Source organism: Cetorhinus maximus, chromosome 20 (assembly GCF_964194155.1).
Source record: "Cetorhinus maximus chromosome 20, sCetMax3.hap1.1, whole genome shotgun sequence".
NCBI lineage: Eukaryota > Metazoa > Chordata > Chondrichthyes > Lamniformes > Cetorhinidae > Cetorhinus > Cetorhinus maximus.
This window is the reverse complement of record NC_135898.1, coordinates 90,751,826-90,771,295: the sequence shown is the minus strand read 5'-3', so window position 1 is coordinate 90,771,295 and position 19,470 is coordinate 90,751,826. Positions and strand designations below refer to the sequence as shown.

At 45.5% G+C, this 19,470-nt stretch overlaps 1 protein-coding gene across 4 annotated transcripts in view; it reads right to left on the bottom strand.

Annotated features, from left to right (window-relative positions):
* lzts2a (leucine zipper, putative tumor suppressor 2a) overlaps window positions 1-19,470 on the bottom strand; it is a 171,756-nt gene that overhangs the window by 8,952 nt on the left and 143,334 nt on the right. For all 4 annotated transcript variants that reach the window (XM_078565158.1, XM_078565156.1, XM_078565157.1 and 1 more), the window contains exon 3: window positions 7,055-7,570. In XM_078565158.1, coding sequence (XP_078421284.1) covers window positions 7,055-7,531 — 477 coding nt within the window. In that variant the 5' untranslated portion in view covers window positions 7,532-7,570. The remainder of the gene's footprint in view (window positions 1-7,054; window positions 7,571-19,470) is intronic.

Genomic DNA, 19,470 nt, shown 5'->3' with positions numbered 1-19,470 from the left:
GCAATATACAAATCTGGTATTTTAACACCTTGCTCACAATAAAACTCCCATTCTAAAAAATATAAATACTTACCATAGGCCACGGCCCTATTTTTATTCAACGCCAAGATGCACGTTTAGGCCCATACTCGGTGTATGAGTGCACCCACACCCGTTTTTCAGCCAATGAGTGTATGTTTAGGCCTAAACTCACATTAGGAGTAGGCCTCAATTTTTCAGCTCAGAGATACATGTTTAGGGTTATACTCAGCTTATAAGTCGGCGCATGGGAATCAGGCAGGCCCTGTGGCCGGAGTTTAAGGCACGCCCACACAGGACAGACTACGTATGGTGATCAATGAACAGAAATGGGTCCTGCTGCAGCAATACCAGTTAGTTCACATTTTATACTCAGCATATAGGTCGACTTATACACTGCAGCCTATGGCGTATTGATTTTTCCATTAAACAACAAGTGAAACTTTTTTAAAACCTGGGCCAGAATTTTCCCGTCGGCGAGTTGGGGGCAGGGCCCACTCGCCGACATGAAAATGACGCGGGATGAGGTCGGGAGGAACCCCCGATGTCATCCCGCCCCATTTAAATATTCAGGAAGATGGTGGGGGGGGAGAAACAGCGAAACCAGCTGTCCACCCGCCGACCTGTCAATGGCCAATTGAGGCCATTGACAGGGTAGTTAAACCAATTAAAGACCCTGTCCGTCCAACCTTAAGGCTGGCGGGCAGGCCAGGAGCCCCAGCGGGTTCCTGATAATACATGAAACCTCATCCACTGGCGGGATGAGGTTTCATGTCCGTTTTTAAAAACTTTAATAAACTTTATGTAATATTTATTAACATGTCCCATCTCCTGTGACATTGTCACATGAGGGGGACATGTTAGTAATTTTAATATTTTTCTATATTTGTAGTTTATTTACCTGTCAGTGATCTCCCTGAGACAGCACTTGGTCTCAGGGAGCAGTGCGCTCTTTCGTGCGCATGCGAGAGACAGCGCACTGTGACAGATGGGGATTCCCTCCCCCGCACAGGGAGTGCATAGCGTAATTGCCCTTAATTGGCCCGCCCACTCAAAATGGCGGTAGGGCCCGTTTCGGCGGCGGAGTTCGGCTGCCCACCCGCCGGTGGGGCCTGCCTGCCCATCAAGGGCAAAATTCTGCCCACGTAGAGGAACAGGGCAAGGCCAGTCAGCCCTTGCGCCTATCCCACAATTCAATTAGAACACGGCTGATCTGCTGTCATGGCTCTACTCCAGATTGTTGCCGATACATTAGCTGTGCTTTCAAGGCTGCACATGGAAGCCGTCGCTTTGCCACCAAGGTTTCCTGGCACCCTGACACGGCACCATCTCAAATCCCCATGCCAACCCCACTTCACCCCACCCTACCCCAACTCCTACCCTGACTCCCACCTCATCACCTCCCAACCACCATCCAACTCTCATCCGACCTCCCACCCTAAACCAACATATATATTTTTTTATTTTAATTTTATTGGTTACTTGGGATGTGGGAATCCCCAGCAAGGCCAGCATTTATTTAGTTCCCATCCCTAATTGTCCTTCAGAAGGTGGTGGTGAGCCACCTTCTTGAAGCACTGTAGGTTGCGCGATGTTGGTACACCGATAGTGATAAGCTGTAGCAGTTTGACACAGTTGTGTGACTTGCTCCGCTATTTCAGAGGGCAGGTAATAGTTAACAGATTGCTGGCAGGCTGCCACGAACTGAGCACTGGGAACGATCGCTCCACCAGAATGGTCAGGCCTGAGGCACACCCGATATTGGGCCTTGGACCTCACTTCAATTTTGGGCATCCCTCAGGTGAATTTCCATTAGATTTTGGAGCACTGCATCGCCAGTCGAGATTCTCGGGTAGCTCACACAATGGAGGAGGCCAATCAGACAGTCAGGGGTGCAATTCGGAAAGGACTAGGTAGGGTGGGGGAGGAGACATAGGGAGCAGGAGGATGATCAGGAGGGATTGTTGATGGGTAGAGATGGGGAAGTAATTGAGAGGGAGAGGGGGAATAAGAATAGGAGGGGAAGTCTTCAGGGAGGGAAGTCGATGAGGAGAGGGCCAGCTGGCACTATCTATCTTCGACACAGTAATCCTGCCACTCCCGCTTCTGTATTCAGGCAAGTATTTATTAACAAGCTTGCCTTTTTGGTGGCAACCTGTAGCAGTCCTTTTAGGGATGGCTGGTAGGCCACAGGGAGGCCAGATTTTCTTGAACTCAGCCAGCGTTGAACCAGCTACACTCAGGGGCTTTAAAAACAGGATTTAGGCCCCTTATTAGCATTGACATAGGTGCTGAGATCTATCTCAGTGGTGGGCCCTGTACACTGCTTCTGCTATCTTTACCAACACAGTGGGCGAGACACTTTGGAGCGTAGAATGTGTGTACCCATGCTGCAGCGATATTTAATATTTCGGTGTCTAGTTTACACCTGTAAAACCAGTGTGGTGACAACCAATCTCAGGTCATCACGTCTCTGTGGGCTGCTTCAGGAGTCAGGTGGAGATGCCCAGCCCCAACCTAGAGGGCAGCAACCGTTGGGAGTGAGGTTTAATCCAGATTATGATGTGCTTTCGAAGCTAGAATCTCTCCTCTGGTCACAATGCTCGGCAGGACGTCACCACATTCATTTCTAACTTCTCCTCACAGGGTGAAAGGTTAAGGCTAAAGCTATTGTCCTCCTTATGTCTCTAACGTCCTCCACCCCCTACAACCCTCCAAAATCTCTGCACTCCTCCAATTCTGGTCTCTTGCACGTTCCCAAATTTCATCGCTCCATTCAGTTGACCTAAATTCCGGAACTGCCTCCCTAAATCTCTCCAGCTCTTTACCTCGCCCTCCTTGAAGCCTACCTCTTTGACCAATAGGTCACTGTTCTCAATTATTTTTATTATTCATTGGGTGTGGGTGCCGCTGGCTAGGCCAGCATTTATTGCCCATCCCTAACTGCCCTTGTTCAGACAGCATTTAAGAGTCAACCACATTGCTGTGGGCCTGGAGTCACATGTAGGCCAGACCAGGTAAGGATGGCAGATTTCCTTCCCTAAAGGGCATTAGTGAACCAGGTGGGTTTTTACAACAATCAGCAAAGGCTTTGTGGTCATCAATAGACTTTTAATTCCAGATTTTAAAAAAATATTGAATTCAAATTGGAACCCGGGTCCCCAGAGCATTCCACTGGGCCCCTGGACTACTAGTCCAGCGACAATGCCACTACACCATCGCCTCCCCCAAGCTCCCAATATCTTATATAGATCAGTGTCAAAATTCTCTTTGCTAACATTCCTGTGAAGTGCCTTTGGTATGTTTCATTGCACTGAAGGTGTTTTAAAATGCAAGTTGTTGTTGTTGTGGTAGAGTCTGGTCCTGAAGTGGGACAGAGGTACCCTACTCCAATTGGAGTAGTACTGGAAGGAAAGAACATATGACCAATTGATGTGCACTCATTAAAAATAGAATGAGTGAAAACTTGCATTTATTGGAAAACCTTTCACTACCTCAAGATGTTCCCCAAAGTGAGCCTCAGCCAATTAAGTACTTTTTTTTTAAAAAAAGGAGTGTCACCACCACTGTAGCAGAGGAGACACAGCAGCCATTTTGCACACAAGGAAATTTGTGCACAGCAAGCTCCCACATACAACAAGGTGATAATTTTTCTCTGTTTTCTTTTTAGAAAAAAGAAACCACAAATGAGAAAAATGGCCAGACAGTTTTATCCCACTTGGGCTGGTGTGTGTATGAGAGCTGACAGCTGACTCAGGAGCAGAAGTGACCGAGCTGCTAGCTCATGGTCCAGTGCGTACTGCAGTGCCATTCTCTCCAGTGGTCACTGCCATCACAAAGCTATCAGGTTTTGTCTCCTCAATCATAGCATTTACAGTTGAAAGGAGATATTATGCTATGACTGTAGCACTCGTATTAAGGGGCATACAAATAAATTGCATTGCTTTCTTTAGCTGAAGTGAGCCTGATATTTCCACATCCCAGCTATTGTAACAGAAGCAACATGGCTGAACCCAGGGGGAATCTTGGGTCTCAAAGTTCAGGTGATTCCATTCATCTTTACGCTTGAATGAAAGCTGTGACCTATGGACATCTCATTGCATCAGGTACCTTTCATTCGTCACTATTTTAAACAGCATTTCTAAGCTTAGAAACCACGCTGTGTGATTAAGAGCTCATAGATGGTTAACAGGATCTCACAGAATGATGGTGCTATTTCTGTGGGGACAGAGTGAAAACGCAGTGAGCGGGAGTTGTGCTGGTCACCCGGTTGACCCCCCCGCTGGTCACCGCAAGGTGGCATTGGGCATAGGCCAGAGGAGAGGTTTACTACTAGTTACTACTAGCCAGCTCTTGACACCGGGCTGCTGTGGGTGACACAGGGGGTTCTGAAGAGAAAGGCATAGGAAAAGAGGGGGGGTGAGAGAGAGAGAGAGAGAGATGGCCTCAGTGTGTTAGATTTCCTCAAGTGCATTCTTGTGTTAAAAAAGAAACAGAAACGTGGAATAAAAGCTAACAGGTCAGACTTGTCTGCTGTCTGTGTGTATCGGATTGCCTCAGTGACATCTCCTGTACATATTGCATAGAATTTTGCAGTACTGTAGCAGGCCAATCAGCCCATCTGGTCTCTGCTGGTATTTATGCTCCATACTAACCTCCTCCCACCCCACTTCATTTAATCCCATGAGTATATCCTTCCATTCCCTTCTCCATCCATGTACTTATCGTGCACACCTGACATAGGCAAGACGCTGCTGTGCCAGAATTGTTGATCAGGTGCACAGGAGTAAAATCTAGTCCCATGCATTTTCTCAGGACTGTATCTGTACAGAAGCTGACATACGTAAAGTGCACAAGACAAAAACTGACAAACCATTCCTACTGTGCCCGTGTGCGGCTCAGGACTGTACAAATACCATAGAGTCACAGGAACACAGAAACAGGGGTAGGGCTCAATCAGGTCATGGTTAATTCGTGCCTTACCTCCGTTTACCTGCCTTTTCTCCAAATCACGTGATATCCTCACCCAACAAAAATCTATCAACCTCAAGCCTCGAAAATTTCAATTGCCTCACCATTGCTGTCTTTTAAGGGAGAGAATTCCAGATTCCGGTTACCCTTTGTTTGAAAAACACTTCCTGATTTCACTCCGAAATGTCCCAGGTCTAATTTTAAAGTTAGGCCCTCATTACCCCACCAGATGAAATACTTTCTCTGTCTCTACTTTATCAAACCCCTTTACCATTTTCAACCTAAATTTTCTAAACTCAAAGGAATGCAACCCATCCTCAGCATTTAACCCTTTATGCCACAGTGAATCTGCACATTTCCCCCCCTACTTCTCCACTTCAAGGCCAATATATCCTGAGATGCAGTAACCAAATACTTCAGATGGGGTCTGACCACCGCTCTACACCTGAAGCATCATCGTACGGGAACTAACAATCCAGGGGCCCAGACTAATGCTCCAGGGATGCAAGTTCAAATCCCTGCCATCCTTACCTGGTCTGGCCTACATGTGACTCCAAACCCACAGCAATGGGGTTGACTCCTAACGGCCCTCTGGAATGGCCGAGCATGCCACTCAGTTGTATCGAACGACTACAGAAAGTTCCAGAAGGCACCTCAGCATTACCTTCGCTAGGGTAATTAGGGAACCGTTTGCCAGCAATACTCACATCCCATGAACAAATAAAAAGAAAATCACTTCCTCCTTTGTGTTCTGACCCCCTTGAAAACTAGTAGCGATGTCGATTACTATTTTGTACCTGTGTACTAGCTTTGGGTGATTTGTGCACAGGGACCTTCAACTCCTTCTGATCAGGGTCATTGAATATTTTTAAGGCAGAGGTAGATAGATTCTTACTAGGCAATGGAATAAAAGGTTATTCGAAATACAAACAGATCAGACATGATCTTAACAGATGGTGGAGAAGGCTCGAGGGGCCAAATGGCCCACTTCTGCTCCTATTTCGTATGCTGGTACATACGTATCAACAGCCATACAGGTGCAGCACACGCTGAGAAAAGTCCAGAACCTTGCTCATCGCTCTGTTTTACCTCTGTGAACACATCACTCTATGTGGAAAAGCTCTTTTTGCGCTTTTAACCATCTCTCTCTGAACTGGTCACAAAGACCACAACCTAAACTGATTCATCTTTTTTGATTGTCTCCACCTTGTACGGGAAGAAATGTGCATCATGCGGGTGAAACTGTCACATCGAGTCTACAACATGGAAACAGGCCATTCGGTCCAACTGCCCAATGCTATATATGCTCCATGCAAGCCTTTGCCCTGTCTTCTTGAATGCACCATATCAGCATATCCTTCTATCCCTTTCTCCCGCATGTGCTTACCTAGATTCCTCTGTTAAGTGCACCTCTGCTATTCCTCTCAACTATTCCTTGAAGTACTGCATTCCATATTTTAACCACTCTCTGCGTGAAGAGGTTTCTCCTGAATTTTCTATTGGATTTGTCAGTAACTGTCTTATGTCGATGACCTCTAGTTTTATACGCCCCACAAGCAGAAATCTCTACATCTACCCTATCAAAACTTTTCAATATCTTAAAGACCGCTTTCAGGTCACTCCTGAGCCTTCTCTTTTCAAGAGGAAAGAACCATAGCCTGTTCAACCTTGCCTGATAGGTTCTCAGTTCTGGCCTCGTTCTTGTGAATCTTTTCTCCACCTTCACCAGTGCTTTTACATCTGTTATAATATGGACACTGGAACGATGCACAGTATCCAACTGTGCAGTAGAACATTAGTGCACAAGCAATTAAGAGAAGCATATAAAACTCCTGTGTGCATTACTTTAACGCACGTGTTTAATATACCGAAAATAAATGGGTTTAACACATAATAGAGTAAGCATCTGTGCAGTAGTAGCCCAGAGTGTAATGTCAAGGCTGTTGTGTTCTGACATTATGCCATTTAACCCACAACATGAGGGCTTATGTGGTGAATCTACACAGCTAACTGGTGCACTAGCACACTCCCGCATTCCCCATGAAAAGGTGTACGTGTGACCTACCTTCTCAAGTTTGCCCGAGACCGGAATTATTTTTGGAGGAGGTCCTTGGATATTTCCGTTCATCGACCTTGCTTCGCGGAAGTCTTCGGGATCGCTGCAAGGGCTGCTGGGCGATTCCGTCATATTCCAGCCTCCGTTGCGGTAGTCTTCATTTAAATATGCGTAGCTCCCGCCTTTTCCAATTACTGAACAAGGTTTCTTGGTGGCCACTCCGCCAATACAGTCCTGAGAGTAGCCATTCTTTAGGTGTCCGTCCTGTTGCCTGAAAATGTTCTGCACCTGGCCAGTTTTACGACACTTGATATTGTATTCTGTGGCCTTGCAGTGTTTATCATGGTAGTTCCGCCCTGAAACCAGACTGCCAACACTCCCCATGGTGCTCTGCAAGATTGGCGATACTGCAGAAGTTTGCAGGTTGCTCTCACTTTCTGAATTCTGATGCTCAGGAGCTATGGGCATTGCCTGAACCATTGCCATGGCGATGAACTGTCACAATGTCCACAGTATTTGGGGTCCCTGGCAACCAGAGAAAACAAAGATAGAAATATTAAGTGGAACACAAAGCTGACAAAATATATATTTCTTCCATTTCAACATTTCGATCAACTGAAAAAATTATCCACTAGAGATTACACAGCGCCATGCACTAGCACTCTGTCCTTTCCCCTTAGCAATCGGGAGGTTGAACCTAACCCAAAATGACTCGTTCAACTCGGCACTGGTTCTATAAGTTTGCCGGGGGCTGAGTTTCGGTAACATTCACCCCAGTTTCCAACAGATGCAACTTGGCAGTGCAAGCAAGCCTTATTCCTGCTCCCCCATCACCCGAGAACCATCAACTCTCGCAGCGGAACAATCACGAAAGTTGGCTTGGGATGTGCAACAAACGCCGGCCTCACCAGGATCACCCACATCCCGAAAACAGCATTTACTTTTTTCTTTAAAAAGGCAGTGGAAAAATGCCATATGAAACGGAAAGATCCAAGGTTAAATCCCTGAGTTCCCAGCACAGCACTATAATTGGGATCAGTGTCCCTAGGGTAGGAAGGAGTTGGTGGGGGGTGGTGTGGGGGCGTCGAGGCAGGCGAGGGAAAAATCAGCCAGGATTCTAATTTGCGGTTACTATTTAATCACTCATGTCCGAAAACGTGCATATCCGATGGAGACAGGACAGCATTGAATTAACTCTCAATTGTCTCAATCTCTCACTGTCTAAACTCAAACACTGCTTGAGAATGTATAGTGCTGGAGGGTCGTTCATGTCAGTAAATTAGCTTACATAATCAAACAGATCAAAAGGATGGCTGGTACAGCCTATTGTAGACTCCCATTTATACAGTATAAGATGTCCAGTTCTGAGTATGGGGCAGAGCTGAATGAGCTCTACTCCGCATTTGGCTGCTCTATACCTGACCTGGAGTACTCAAAGTTGAAAAGTGTTTCATTCCTGATGGCTGACATTCCTAACCTTGACACACATAAAGAGATACTAGAAAAAACATGCCCTTAAAAAAAAAGCAAAATACGTTACAGTTAGAGATGGGCGGTTGACTGGTAAATATATCCACTTCAAGATGACATTTCGTGACATCACACACACAAATGATGCAATCAAATGGTACCATCTGTTATGTAATGCTGACATCTAGCTTTGTGTTATATATTCATACCTCATCGATTGGACGTCACGATGAGATGGTTGAGGTGTGTTTAATGACTGCCTATTTGCTGACACATTTTGAAAATGAACTGCAAAGCTATCCAGTTAATCATTCTTCCCCTCTCCCCGCCCTTTAAAAAAATACCAAGGCAATGGGAAGTAATAAGATTCAGTAATTAACTGAAGACTGTTGCTCCATAGGCCTGAGGTAATGACATTTTGCACCATTAATTCCATGGTGTGAATGTCACTGCACACCAGGGTCAAGTAGCTGGAGATTGGTGACGTGTGCACTGACAATCATCGCTGGCACAAACTGGACTAAATATGGAACATATCTCCACCCCCTGACCCACTACCAAAAGAACTCATATAATTTTTTAAAAATAAAAGATTCTACTGCTGAGCATTTCAAGGCTCTAGGTTTAAGAGATGTCTTCAAAACAACAGCTGGATTTCTTCCAGTGCAAGTTTATGGCTTCATTTAATTGCCTTCATTAGTTTGCAATCCCGCAGATATTTCTATTATTCTATATTTAATCTCAGAGGCAAAACAGGTACAATCTGTTACAAGCAGATGGGTTTCACATGTGTATGGTTCAGAGCAAGTTTTTAATTGACAAATTAGAAAAATTCAAAGGTTGACGTGATATTGTCAATAAGTAGCTCTGACAAGAGACTGGGAAAATTTGGGTTATTGTTCCCTATTTTTCTCATTCCGGGGATGTGATCCGGGGATCACTGCAAAAAGGCTGGCATTTGTTGACCATCCTTAGTGAAAAAAGTAGCTGTGGTGAGGTGCCTTCTTGAACCGCTGCAGCCTGTGTGGTGAAGGTGCCCCTAGCAATGCCGTCGGACCTCAGCAACTTCTTATTTGATGAACAGGTTAAGGGGACCTGACCAAGCTGTTAAAATAATGGAAAGACCAACAAGGTAAGGAACAATTCCTCCCACCAGTAGGGGAATCCCTATAAACTGGTCTTCCAAATTGGAGTCCTCCACCAACGGCACACCTCATGAAAATCTCAGCCACACCTGCCTCTGCATAGCCCACAAACCAATCCTTTAGCGCACGGGTAAAGGCTGGAAGCTTCATCCTGGCACCCACATTGTGGACCGTGGACCGAGCTTTCTGCCATTGGCGCACATTCAAAAGACTGGCCGTAAAATCTTAAAAGTTAGAAGCAACACAACTTATAAAACATTTTCGGAGAAAATATCTTTGCACAAGTGTCATGAGAACGTGGAATGCACTGACCCAGAAGATCAGAGATGCTGAATCAATGGAAGTATTTAACTGGGAGAGAGATACGTGCTTAGGAAGTAATGACATGAAGGCAGGCTAGGAATTATGATTTTAAAAAAGGAAATAGAGAGATGCCCTAGCAGAGTAGGCTCAATGGGCCAGCTGGCATAGTCTTGTTCTGTGTGTTCCGACAATATTGTCCCACAAACAGCACTGGCTGATACTATACCTATCAGCAAAACAGAGAGCCAAGAGGGAAATTAATGTCTAGACATCCAACTCAGAGTAGGCCGGGCAGTTGAAAGCCAAAAGAATGTGATTATTTGAACCATCTGGGGAAATCATTGAATAAGGACAATGCCTCCCAATGACAGGGCAGAAATCTCGGTTCCATCTTCCGCCATTGCTAATTAAGTCGGTTGACATTCCAAAAGTAATCCTAAGCCACTGCAATACCTTTCACCGGTCAAAGAAGAGAGAGGCTTGCGTTTATATAGTGTCTTTCACAATCTCAGGATATCCAAAAGCACATTATAGGTCAACGAGTATTTTTTTTGAAATGTAGTCACTATTGTACTGTAGGAAATGCAGCAGCCAATTTATGCACAGCAAGGCCTCATGAAACAGCAACGTGATTAAAAACTTTTTATTCAATTCTTCTTTTAAGAAATGCTATTGCCCCTCCGACTTTTCTCCTGGGGTCGCTTACAGCAGTGTCCTGGAGATTAGCCTCTAATTCCTGGGGGTTCCTGGAGGCTTCAGCACAGACTAGAAGGGCCGAATGGCCTGTTTTCTGTGCTGTAGTGTTCTATGGTTGGCAACCTTAGTTTCAGCCGATTTTCCATTTTATTTGAGTGCCTCCTCAGACCATCGTCACTTTCCAAGCCTGACGCAAGACGGCAAAGGTTACTGAATTAACTCAGGATCTTCACCTAACATAAGTTAGAGGGGCAGTGTTATTACTTTCAGAAGCAGCAGAGCGCAGTGAAGCAAATAATGGTGTTACAAACCCAACAATCCCATCAGGTGCCAGGAGTGTATTACTTTAAAATCAAAATTTTTATTGGATCGATGGTAACAAAGGATTTGTTCCTGGAGACGTTAGTTCCAGGGATGAAGTATTCCTGCACCATTCTCAATCAGGCTGCATCACCTCTTTAGCAGAAAATCATTACCAATCAAGTGATATATTGATTTCCCCCACCCCCCACCGCCCTCCCCCCCATTCTCACTTGTTTTAAAACAAATTAAAACAGTGGTCTGGAAGAAAGTAGTTTACTTGTGATACGTTCCTTAATTCAGTTGTTGAAATCTAGCAGCGTAAAATGGCTCCTTGTGGCACCTGGCGTTGATTCCAGGAAATTAAATGGCTGAACTAAATTTGTTGTGACAGAGATGCAGGGGCAGATTTCTCCGTTCCTGCACTCGGGTGTCCTGGGTTGCCTGGGGGGGGGCGGGGGTCGCATCGACCAGAGCTCAATCACACATGATTAATCGAACGCATGTAAGGGAGTACACGCACGATTCTCCATTAATTTAACTGGATGGTAAATCAGATGGGGAAAGCCTTCATTCCCGGGTTTCGCTCTGTTCAGGCTCAGGTGCAAAGACAGAAAAATCTAACCCTGTGTTCTCTGGCTTTATTATACGCTGGGAGACATCACTCTCGAGGTTTGTTGATAAATCAATTGTTGACTCGAAACTGTTGTCAGCAAAACTAATTGTGGCTAGGCTGCTCTAATTTTAATGCTTCTTTCTATTTTGCTGGCAAATTACAAAGCAAGAATCCAGTGCTACTGACTTCACTTAGCCTCACAATGATGCCTCTAGTCCATGCATCACCATAATGAATAGATGAATCATTTCATTACACAGATAAGGCTTTTCAGAATAACTGGCTTGTCGAAACTAGAGATAATACTCTACAATCCAAAAGTCATGTTTACAAAGTGGTTCTAAATTCCTTCTCTAAGGGGAGATTGCTCGGAAGTTCTCTCCACTACAGAAATGCTGCAATAAGTCATTGAAGGTAGCAGGACAGGGTAAGAGCACGGTTAGCGAAGCATAAAGGATCCTGGGCTTTATTAATAAGGGCATGGAGTACAAGATAAGGAGGTTATGTTACACTTGTGTAAAACACTAGTTCGGCCTCAACTGAAGTATTGTGCCTGCTTCTCGGTGCCACGCTTTAGGAAGGATGTGAAGGCATCAGAGAGAGTGCAGAAAGGATTCCCGAACATGGCTGCAGGGAATGAGGAAATTCAATCATGTGAATAGATTGGAGAAGTTGGGACAGTTTGCCTTGGAGAAGAAAAGGCTGAGAGGAGATTTGCTAGAGGTTTATAAAATCATGGGGGGTCTGGACAGAGTGGTTAGGGAGAAGCTGTTCCCATTGGAAAGAATTGGCCTTTATGTCCACTTGTTCTGGATTACCAACTCGAAGAAAGAATTGCTCCTCGTGTTCTTGTTCTTTTATCTATTTTAATAGTTTATTTAGGAGACCCATTATCCCACTCATCAAATGGCATCAAAATCTTGGAACTCCTGACCTATCATCACAAGAGGGATACCTTCTCCCAACGACCTGTCCAAAAATGTAGCTCCCCACCACCTTCTCAGTGGCAACAAGTAATGGCCGATAACTTCTGGCCTGGTCAACGACAACCCAGAACAAACCCTAAAGCTTCTTTCAGCTACCAGCCCCACTGAGCAAGCTACCAAACGGGCTGGTTGTGTTTGCTTAGCTCCAGTCATGATTTGTTCTAATCTTTGGCCTGCTTTCTTCAGCATTTATCATTGGTAACTGGTAATGAACTCAGGTAGAATGTTAAGAAGACGTAATCAATGTTTGTGCTTGTATCACTGAGACAATGACATATCAAATTACCCTGGTGAACTTCTGAGCTACAGGCTGCACTCCATCTGGGACTGGAACCCAATCTATTGACATCCGACCCGACTTAGAATTGAACACACTGCCGCCAAAATAAATCCTTCATGAGTAATTTAAAGGGGTAGCACGCTTTCATCCCTGCTGCTTCAACTAGACTCGTAAGCATTGCCATTCTGTGACGCATCTTATCAAGCCCTGATGACCCGGTTGGTTAAGTCCCACTGCCCGGTGTCAAACTGAGACACACAGATCAGAATGATCCCAATTTTGATTATGTCTGTGCTGAGGTCGATGGATAACAACTAGTGGCCTCGACGCGCTCCTCAGAGAGGAACGTGGGAGAAATCAGCAACGGGTTCTTAGTCCTCTTGGAAAAGTCCATGCTTGTGGCTGTCAAATGGCTTTGGCTGTAACTGCTCCCACGATTGAACTCGCTGCCAAGATTGTGCGTTCTTCCAAGATCCTGAAGGGTGGCCTGAAGCTGTGGCGGCTGGACATCCCACCCACCCTTAAACCAGCAAAAGCCACTGGGGCATCTTACCTGGGCTGAGTACTGAAAGGAAATTCGGCAGGGGAGGATTGCACACCAGTAACAGAACCCATCTGAGTTTCCTTTCTGTGCTTTATTTACCCAGGTGATCTTTAATGTTCAGGAGATAAAGATGAAAATGTACGCCATTTACTGTGGCTGTATTTTCTTTTTAAATATAAAGTAACTCCTAGTCTCGCCGGACTGCCCTGCCAGACTTGCTGTTTACAATGCGAGTGGGTCAAGGTCTACCATTTCTACTCAAAAAGATTTTTCCTGTGCTTCTAGACGCATGAGTGATATGATCCTTCGTACTAAGACTAATGGCTATGATGTTCCGCAGCCTGGGATTTGGCAGCAATACCTCTACTCGATCTTAGGAGTAATACGAGAACGACGTGGCCTCCACTTAATGCCTTTCCATGACAACCCGACTGAATAATGGGATCCTAAACCACGTGGGAGGGAATCCTGATTAATCCATTTAAAAGGCATGCTTTTAATTAACCCCCAATTCACCACGGTGAAGTCTTCTTGTCTGAAATTCATTCCGGGCTGAGGAATCAGAAAAACAAGTGCCAAAATTGACCTAGTTTGCCCGATTGTGTCTATGATGCAACTACAACAGTCTTTGGCTCTTTGCCATTCAACTGGCAAAAATCGGAGATGGTTTTAGACATTCAAATAAACGTCTTTTTTTTTTCCAGTGGAAGGTGGGCACATGGGACCTGGGAAAATAAGGGTCTTCACATAATGCTGTGGAATATTAGCACATGAGCACTTAATGCAACAGTGAAAATTCCTCTGTGTTATTTTAGCACAAGTGTTAGCTCAAACTCATTGGGTTAAATTCTCTGTTAAGATAGTAGATTTGAAATGTCAAACACATTCAGTGTTCACTTGCAAACATCCCACACAGATTCATGGCTAGAATAAATTAAAATGATTAGAAAAAGAATACAATTAAATACAAACTAAAAAAGGACAGGAAGAGAATAAAATGGACCAAGAATCACTAAGTTAAACACAGACAAGAGAGGCCATTCAGCCCATCACCTTCACCCTTTCATAGATCTCATGGTTTCCCCATTGCAGCACCTAACTGCCTCTCGAGTGACTTCAGAGTTTTGATCTTCACTGCCTTAACAGGAAGATCATCCCAAGTATTAATAATTTGTTTGGGGAGTCATGCACGATCCTGTGCCAATGTCAGCTGTGGCTCAATTGGTAGCGCTCTCATCCCTGGAGTCAAAAGGTTGTGGGTTCAAGTCCCACTCCAGAGACTGTAGCATAAAAATCAAGGCAGCCATGTTGGAGGTGCCATCCTTCACTGAGATGTTAAACCAAGGCTTTGTCTGCTCTCTCACATGGATGCAATAGATCCTAGGACACTATTTTAATGACAATTGGCGAGGTGCCCTAGCCAATGTTTATCCCTCAAATCAACATGAAGAACAGATTATCTGGTCATTATCACATTGCTGGTGTGGGAGCTTGCTGTGCACAAATTAGCTGCTGTGTTTCCTACATTACAACAGTGACTACACTTCAAAATTACTTCATTGGTTATAAGGCAAGAGCTTTGGGATGTCCTGTGGTCACGAACAGTGCTATATAAACAAAAGCCTGATATCAGTGCTGAACTTGCCTTTTTGCCAATTTCTATCTAGGCCCTCTTGTCCTGAAATGCTGTGGTTTAGCCTGAAATAATGCTCAGGATTAACCTTTCCAATTCCACAACATCCTATACAAGCTGCCTTCACATCTTCCGCCCATCAAGCCTGAAGAGTCTAGTTTTTGTAGAGCTTTCTGTATAACTCGGTCCTCTGATGGTAGGAACCAGCCATGAAGTCCTTCACTGGAGTGCTGCGGGGATTGAAAGTTTCCTTTGTGCCTTGGTGACTAAGAGCTGATAAGCTAATAGGGCGAGATGAAGTAGAATGGGAGGATGCTTGCGTGGAGCATAAAAACAACAGCATCGATTGGAAGGGCCAAATGGCCTGTTTCTGTGCTGAATATTCCAAGTGATGCTATATCATTATTTACGGTGTCGATACAAAGATAAAAGGGAATAATGGATCAAAGGTGCATGTTGACATTTTTGATATGAAATTGCATTTTAAAGTGTTGACTTGAGGAGGTTAGCATTATTACAGTAATGAAAACCACTCCTGGCATCTGGGTACTTTTATTACTGTAATGTTAGTGTTTGCTCCACAATGTAGGCGCCACAAAACAAAAAATGGCGGATGAAAGTCTTTTGTTTACATAGCACTGCTCGTGACCACAGGACATCCCAAAGTGCTTGCCTCATAACCAACGAAGTGTAGTGACTGTTGTAATGTAGGAAACACGGCAGCCAATTTGCACCCAGCTTGCTCCCACAAACAGCAACGTGATAATAACCAGATAATCTGTTCTCTGTATGGATTTGAGGGATAAAAATTGGCCGGGATGCCTCCCTAATCTCCTTTAAAATAGTGTCCTAGGATCTTTTACACCCGTGCGAGAGAGCAGACAAAGCCTTGGCTTAACATCTCAGTGAAGGACGGCACCACCTCGAGTTTTATACTTTCCGGAGTGGGACTTGAACCCACAACCTTTTGACTCAAGGAGATCAGTGTGCTACCAACTGAGCCACAGCTGACACTGCCACTGGATAGTGCCATGACTCCCCAAACAAACCTGGTTTTTGAGATCAGTGCCCCTCAAATTCACTGGAATAAAATACCGCTGATGTAAGATTAGCCAAAGCAGCCGACTTTGGGGCCTTCACAGCTCAGTGAGGCCTAAGTGGATCTTTTATAATTAGGGTTGCTTGGCAACCTTCCCAACACAGGCCATTAAAAGGTTTGCTGTAATTCAGAGGATAGCACTGAACTTTCACAATAATGTATGCAGGTTTTATTAGGCTATTAGGCTTTTAATGGTGAGTTATCCCCTACAGATTTGAATCTTTATGTGGCTACTTTAAAATTAAATTGGTGCTGCTCACTTTGTCCTGATGACATAGCTTAAGCAAACAGGCTCGGATTTAGTTCTGTGAGGAAACAAAAAAATGTGTCCTCCCTTGTGACTCTCAGTATGTGGGAAGTTTGTTCATAATGCTCATCTCCAGTTGCCCCTGTACAATTTCTGCCCCAGCGGACATGTTATAATCGCAGCAAAAACTGAGTTAGTATTAAAATTCTCAAACCTAACACTGCAATGGTATATTTCTTTGCTAATGCCAGATAGCTAAGTTACTTGGAAACAGTCCCTGACTGGTTTCATGGGATATTAATTATGATCAGCTGGCGGGCATTACTGGGGATTCACTTGCGTTCCTCAATATAGGAACAGGCTGAAACTGTGATATTTTGGGGGTTAGGAAGTGCATGTTTCCATAGCACCCTCACCTTTGAATCAGAGGGTTGTGGGTTCATGTCCCACTCCCGGAAAAACCAAGAACTGTGATTGTACTCGAAAAAGTTGCAATCTGTGACTGTTGGTAACTCGAAAGAGTTTCCAATGTGCATTTCTGTAAATAAAAGTGTGTAAAGATTGGCTCCAGTTCTATCCTTCAGCACTTGGTTTTCTGCAGTAGTATACAGTGCTGGCCACCCCAACAATAACAGCTCCCTGATGCAGGAAATCTTGGTGCTAATAAGTCATCTAGTCCAGATGTACAAAAATCAACTGGCAAACGGGCTAAAATCATAGAAGCAGTACGAAGGAGAACATTTTGTCACTGGCAAAGTCAATATTTGTTGCCCATCCCTAACTGCCCTTAACTGTGAACTGGGGATCAAACTGGAATTTGATGATTCTTTCGTACAAATAGTTTGCCTTGCATTCCTCACAATTTCTCCCCTCTTAAAAGAGAAAAAAGAACCTGCATTTATATAGCATCTTTCGCAACCACAGCATATCTCAAAGTGCTTTTAAGCCAATAAGTACTTTGTAGGAAATGATGCAGCTAATTATCACAATGTAAAACTCTCCCCCTGCAATAAAACTCTTGGGGGTGGGTGGGGTCAGTAGAAAATTTCAAGCCTGTAATTGATAGATTTTTCTAATAGGTAAGGGCAATAGGGGATATGGGAACAAGGCAGGTAAATGGATCAGCCATGATTAAGTTGATAAATGGAAGAGGCATCAGGGCTGAATGGCCTACTCCTGTTCCCTTGTTGGACGTTGTGGAAGGGATAAAGAAAACTGGCTTACACCGGTATAAGGTTACCCGCGAATGGACTGGTTGTAGAGTGCGGCCACTGCTGAGCTGCTCCAGTCTCCAGAGGAAGGCGAGAGGGAAGAAAGCTGGACGCTGAGAGGGTGTGTGGATATCAAGGAGATGCTTCCTCTTGTGGGAGAGGCCAGAACGAGAGGACACGGTTTAAAAATAAGAGGGTCTCCCACTTAAGACGGAGATGGGAGAATTTTTTTTCTCTCAGAGGGTCACGAGTCTGTGGAACTCTCTTCCTCAGAGCGCGGTGGAGGCTGGGTCACTAAATATTTTTAAGGCAGAGGTAGATTGACTTTCTTGTTAGTCTAGAATCTAAGTGTATAGTGGGTAGGCATGAAAGTGGCATTAAGGTCACAAGCAGATCAGCTGGAGGAGCTGGCAGAGGCAGAGAGTGCCCATGGCGCCAGCAATCGGAGGACTGCAGGGGGCCAGCCACTTGCTCAGTTGGTGCCTGATGATGTGCCTCTGGAGTCATCAGCGATGCAGCAGGGGCAGGAAATGTGGCCGGGTGTGCGGGACTATCTGGGGGAGATACATGAGGCTATGCTTGGCTTGGTCTCCGTGGTGGAGGAGTCTACGCAGACGATCACCGAAGCAATGAGCCTCATCTTCAAGCACCACGCGTCCTCCATGGAGACAGTGGCTAATCTCGTGGAGAGCCTCCTCCAGGAGACCAATCAGGGCTTCCTGGGGATGTGCTCTGACCAGCAAGCCCTCACATCGGCATTGACCTCAGCTGGTCAGTGCCAGAGTTGGAGATTCTTAGCGACCTCACGTTGGCGCAGCAGCTGCCTGTCGTCTCTGCAGGCACCTCTCAGGGCGCTCTGGATGAGGGTGGCAGATCCTCCGCCCCTCTCCCAGTGAACATATCATCCGGTGAGGCTGTGACGACTGGGGAGATGCCAGATGTGGAACTAGCAGCTGCCTCCCGGGCGGGGCCAGCACAGGCTCCACGGGCCAGAGGACGACCGCCAAGGACATCGAGGCCAACAGGACAGCAGAGTGAGCAGGCTGTCTCAGATGCCACTCCCAGCGATGGGGCAGCACCAAGATGTAGCACCCACAAACGTAAACATAAGGCACCTTAGGCACACCACGGGTTTCTCACTGGTGCTTTTGTGTTGGCCCGAGATGAGGTCTTTATGATTTGCTTTGAATTGGAACACCCTTGTCATTTTGTTTCATTAAGTTTCTTTGCCTGTGATATTAAATTCAGACATGTGACCATGGCTGAGGGTGCCTCTTTTCTTCTGTTGGTGGATGGTTTCAAAAAATGTTAGGAGTGCTTTGTGGGACATTCAGCTTTATTAACAAGGCCCTTAGTTACTGTTCCTAACCTGGAAGATTTGGCACTTAGGTATCAAGTTTGGAGCCTACAGCCCAGGCTTGTCCTGGGGGTCCATCTGTGGTGTGCTTGCTAAAGGTTTGTTGGATTAAAGCCTCCCGGGTGTCCCTGTCTCCCTGGAGTATGCCCGGGTCAGCGTCTACCCCTCAGCATTTCCCTGTGCATGCTCATCCTCGTACTCACTGCTGGACTCATCGTGTGCAGCCGCAGACACTGTGTCGACATCTTCATCGTCCACAGCGTCCCCCCTTTCCAGCGCAAGACTGTGGAGCGCGCAGCATGCAACCACTATCACCGAGACACAATCTGGGGGGTACTGGAGTGCGCCCCCTGAGCGGTCCAGGCAACGGAAGCGCATCTTGAGAAGACCAGTGATTCTCTCCACCACAGCCCTTGTGGTGCCCCGGCTCCTATTGTACCGCTGCTCAGCTTCTGTTCTTGGATGGTGGAGAGGCGTCAGGAGCCACCTTCTGAGGGGATAGCCCTTGTCACCCAGCAGCCATCCATCCAGCTGGGAT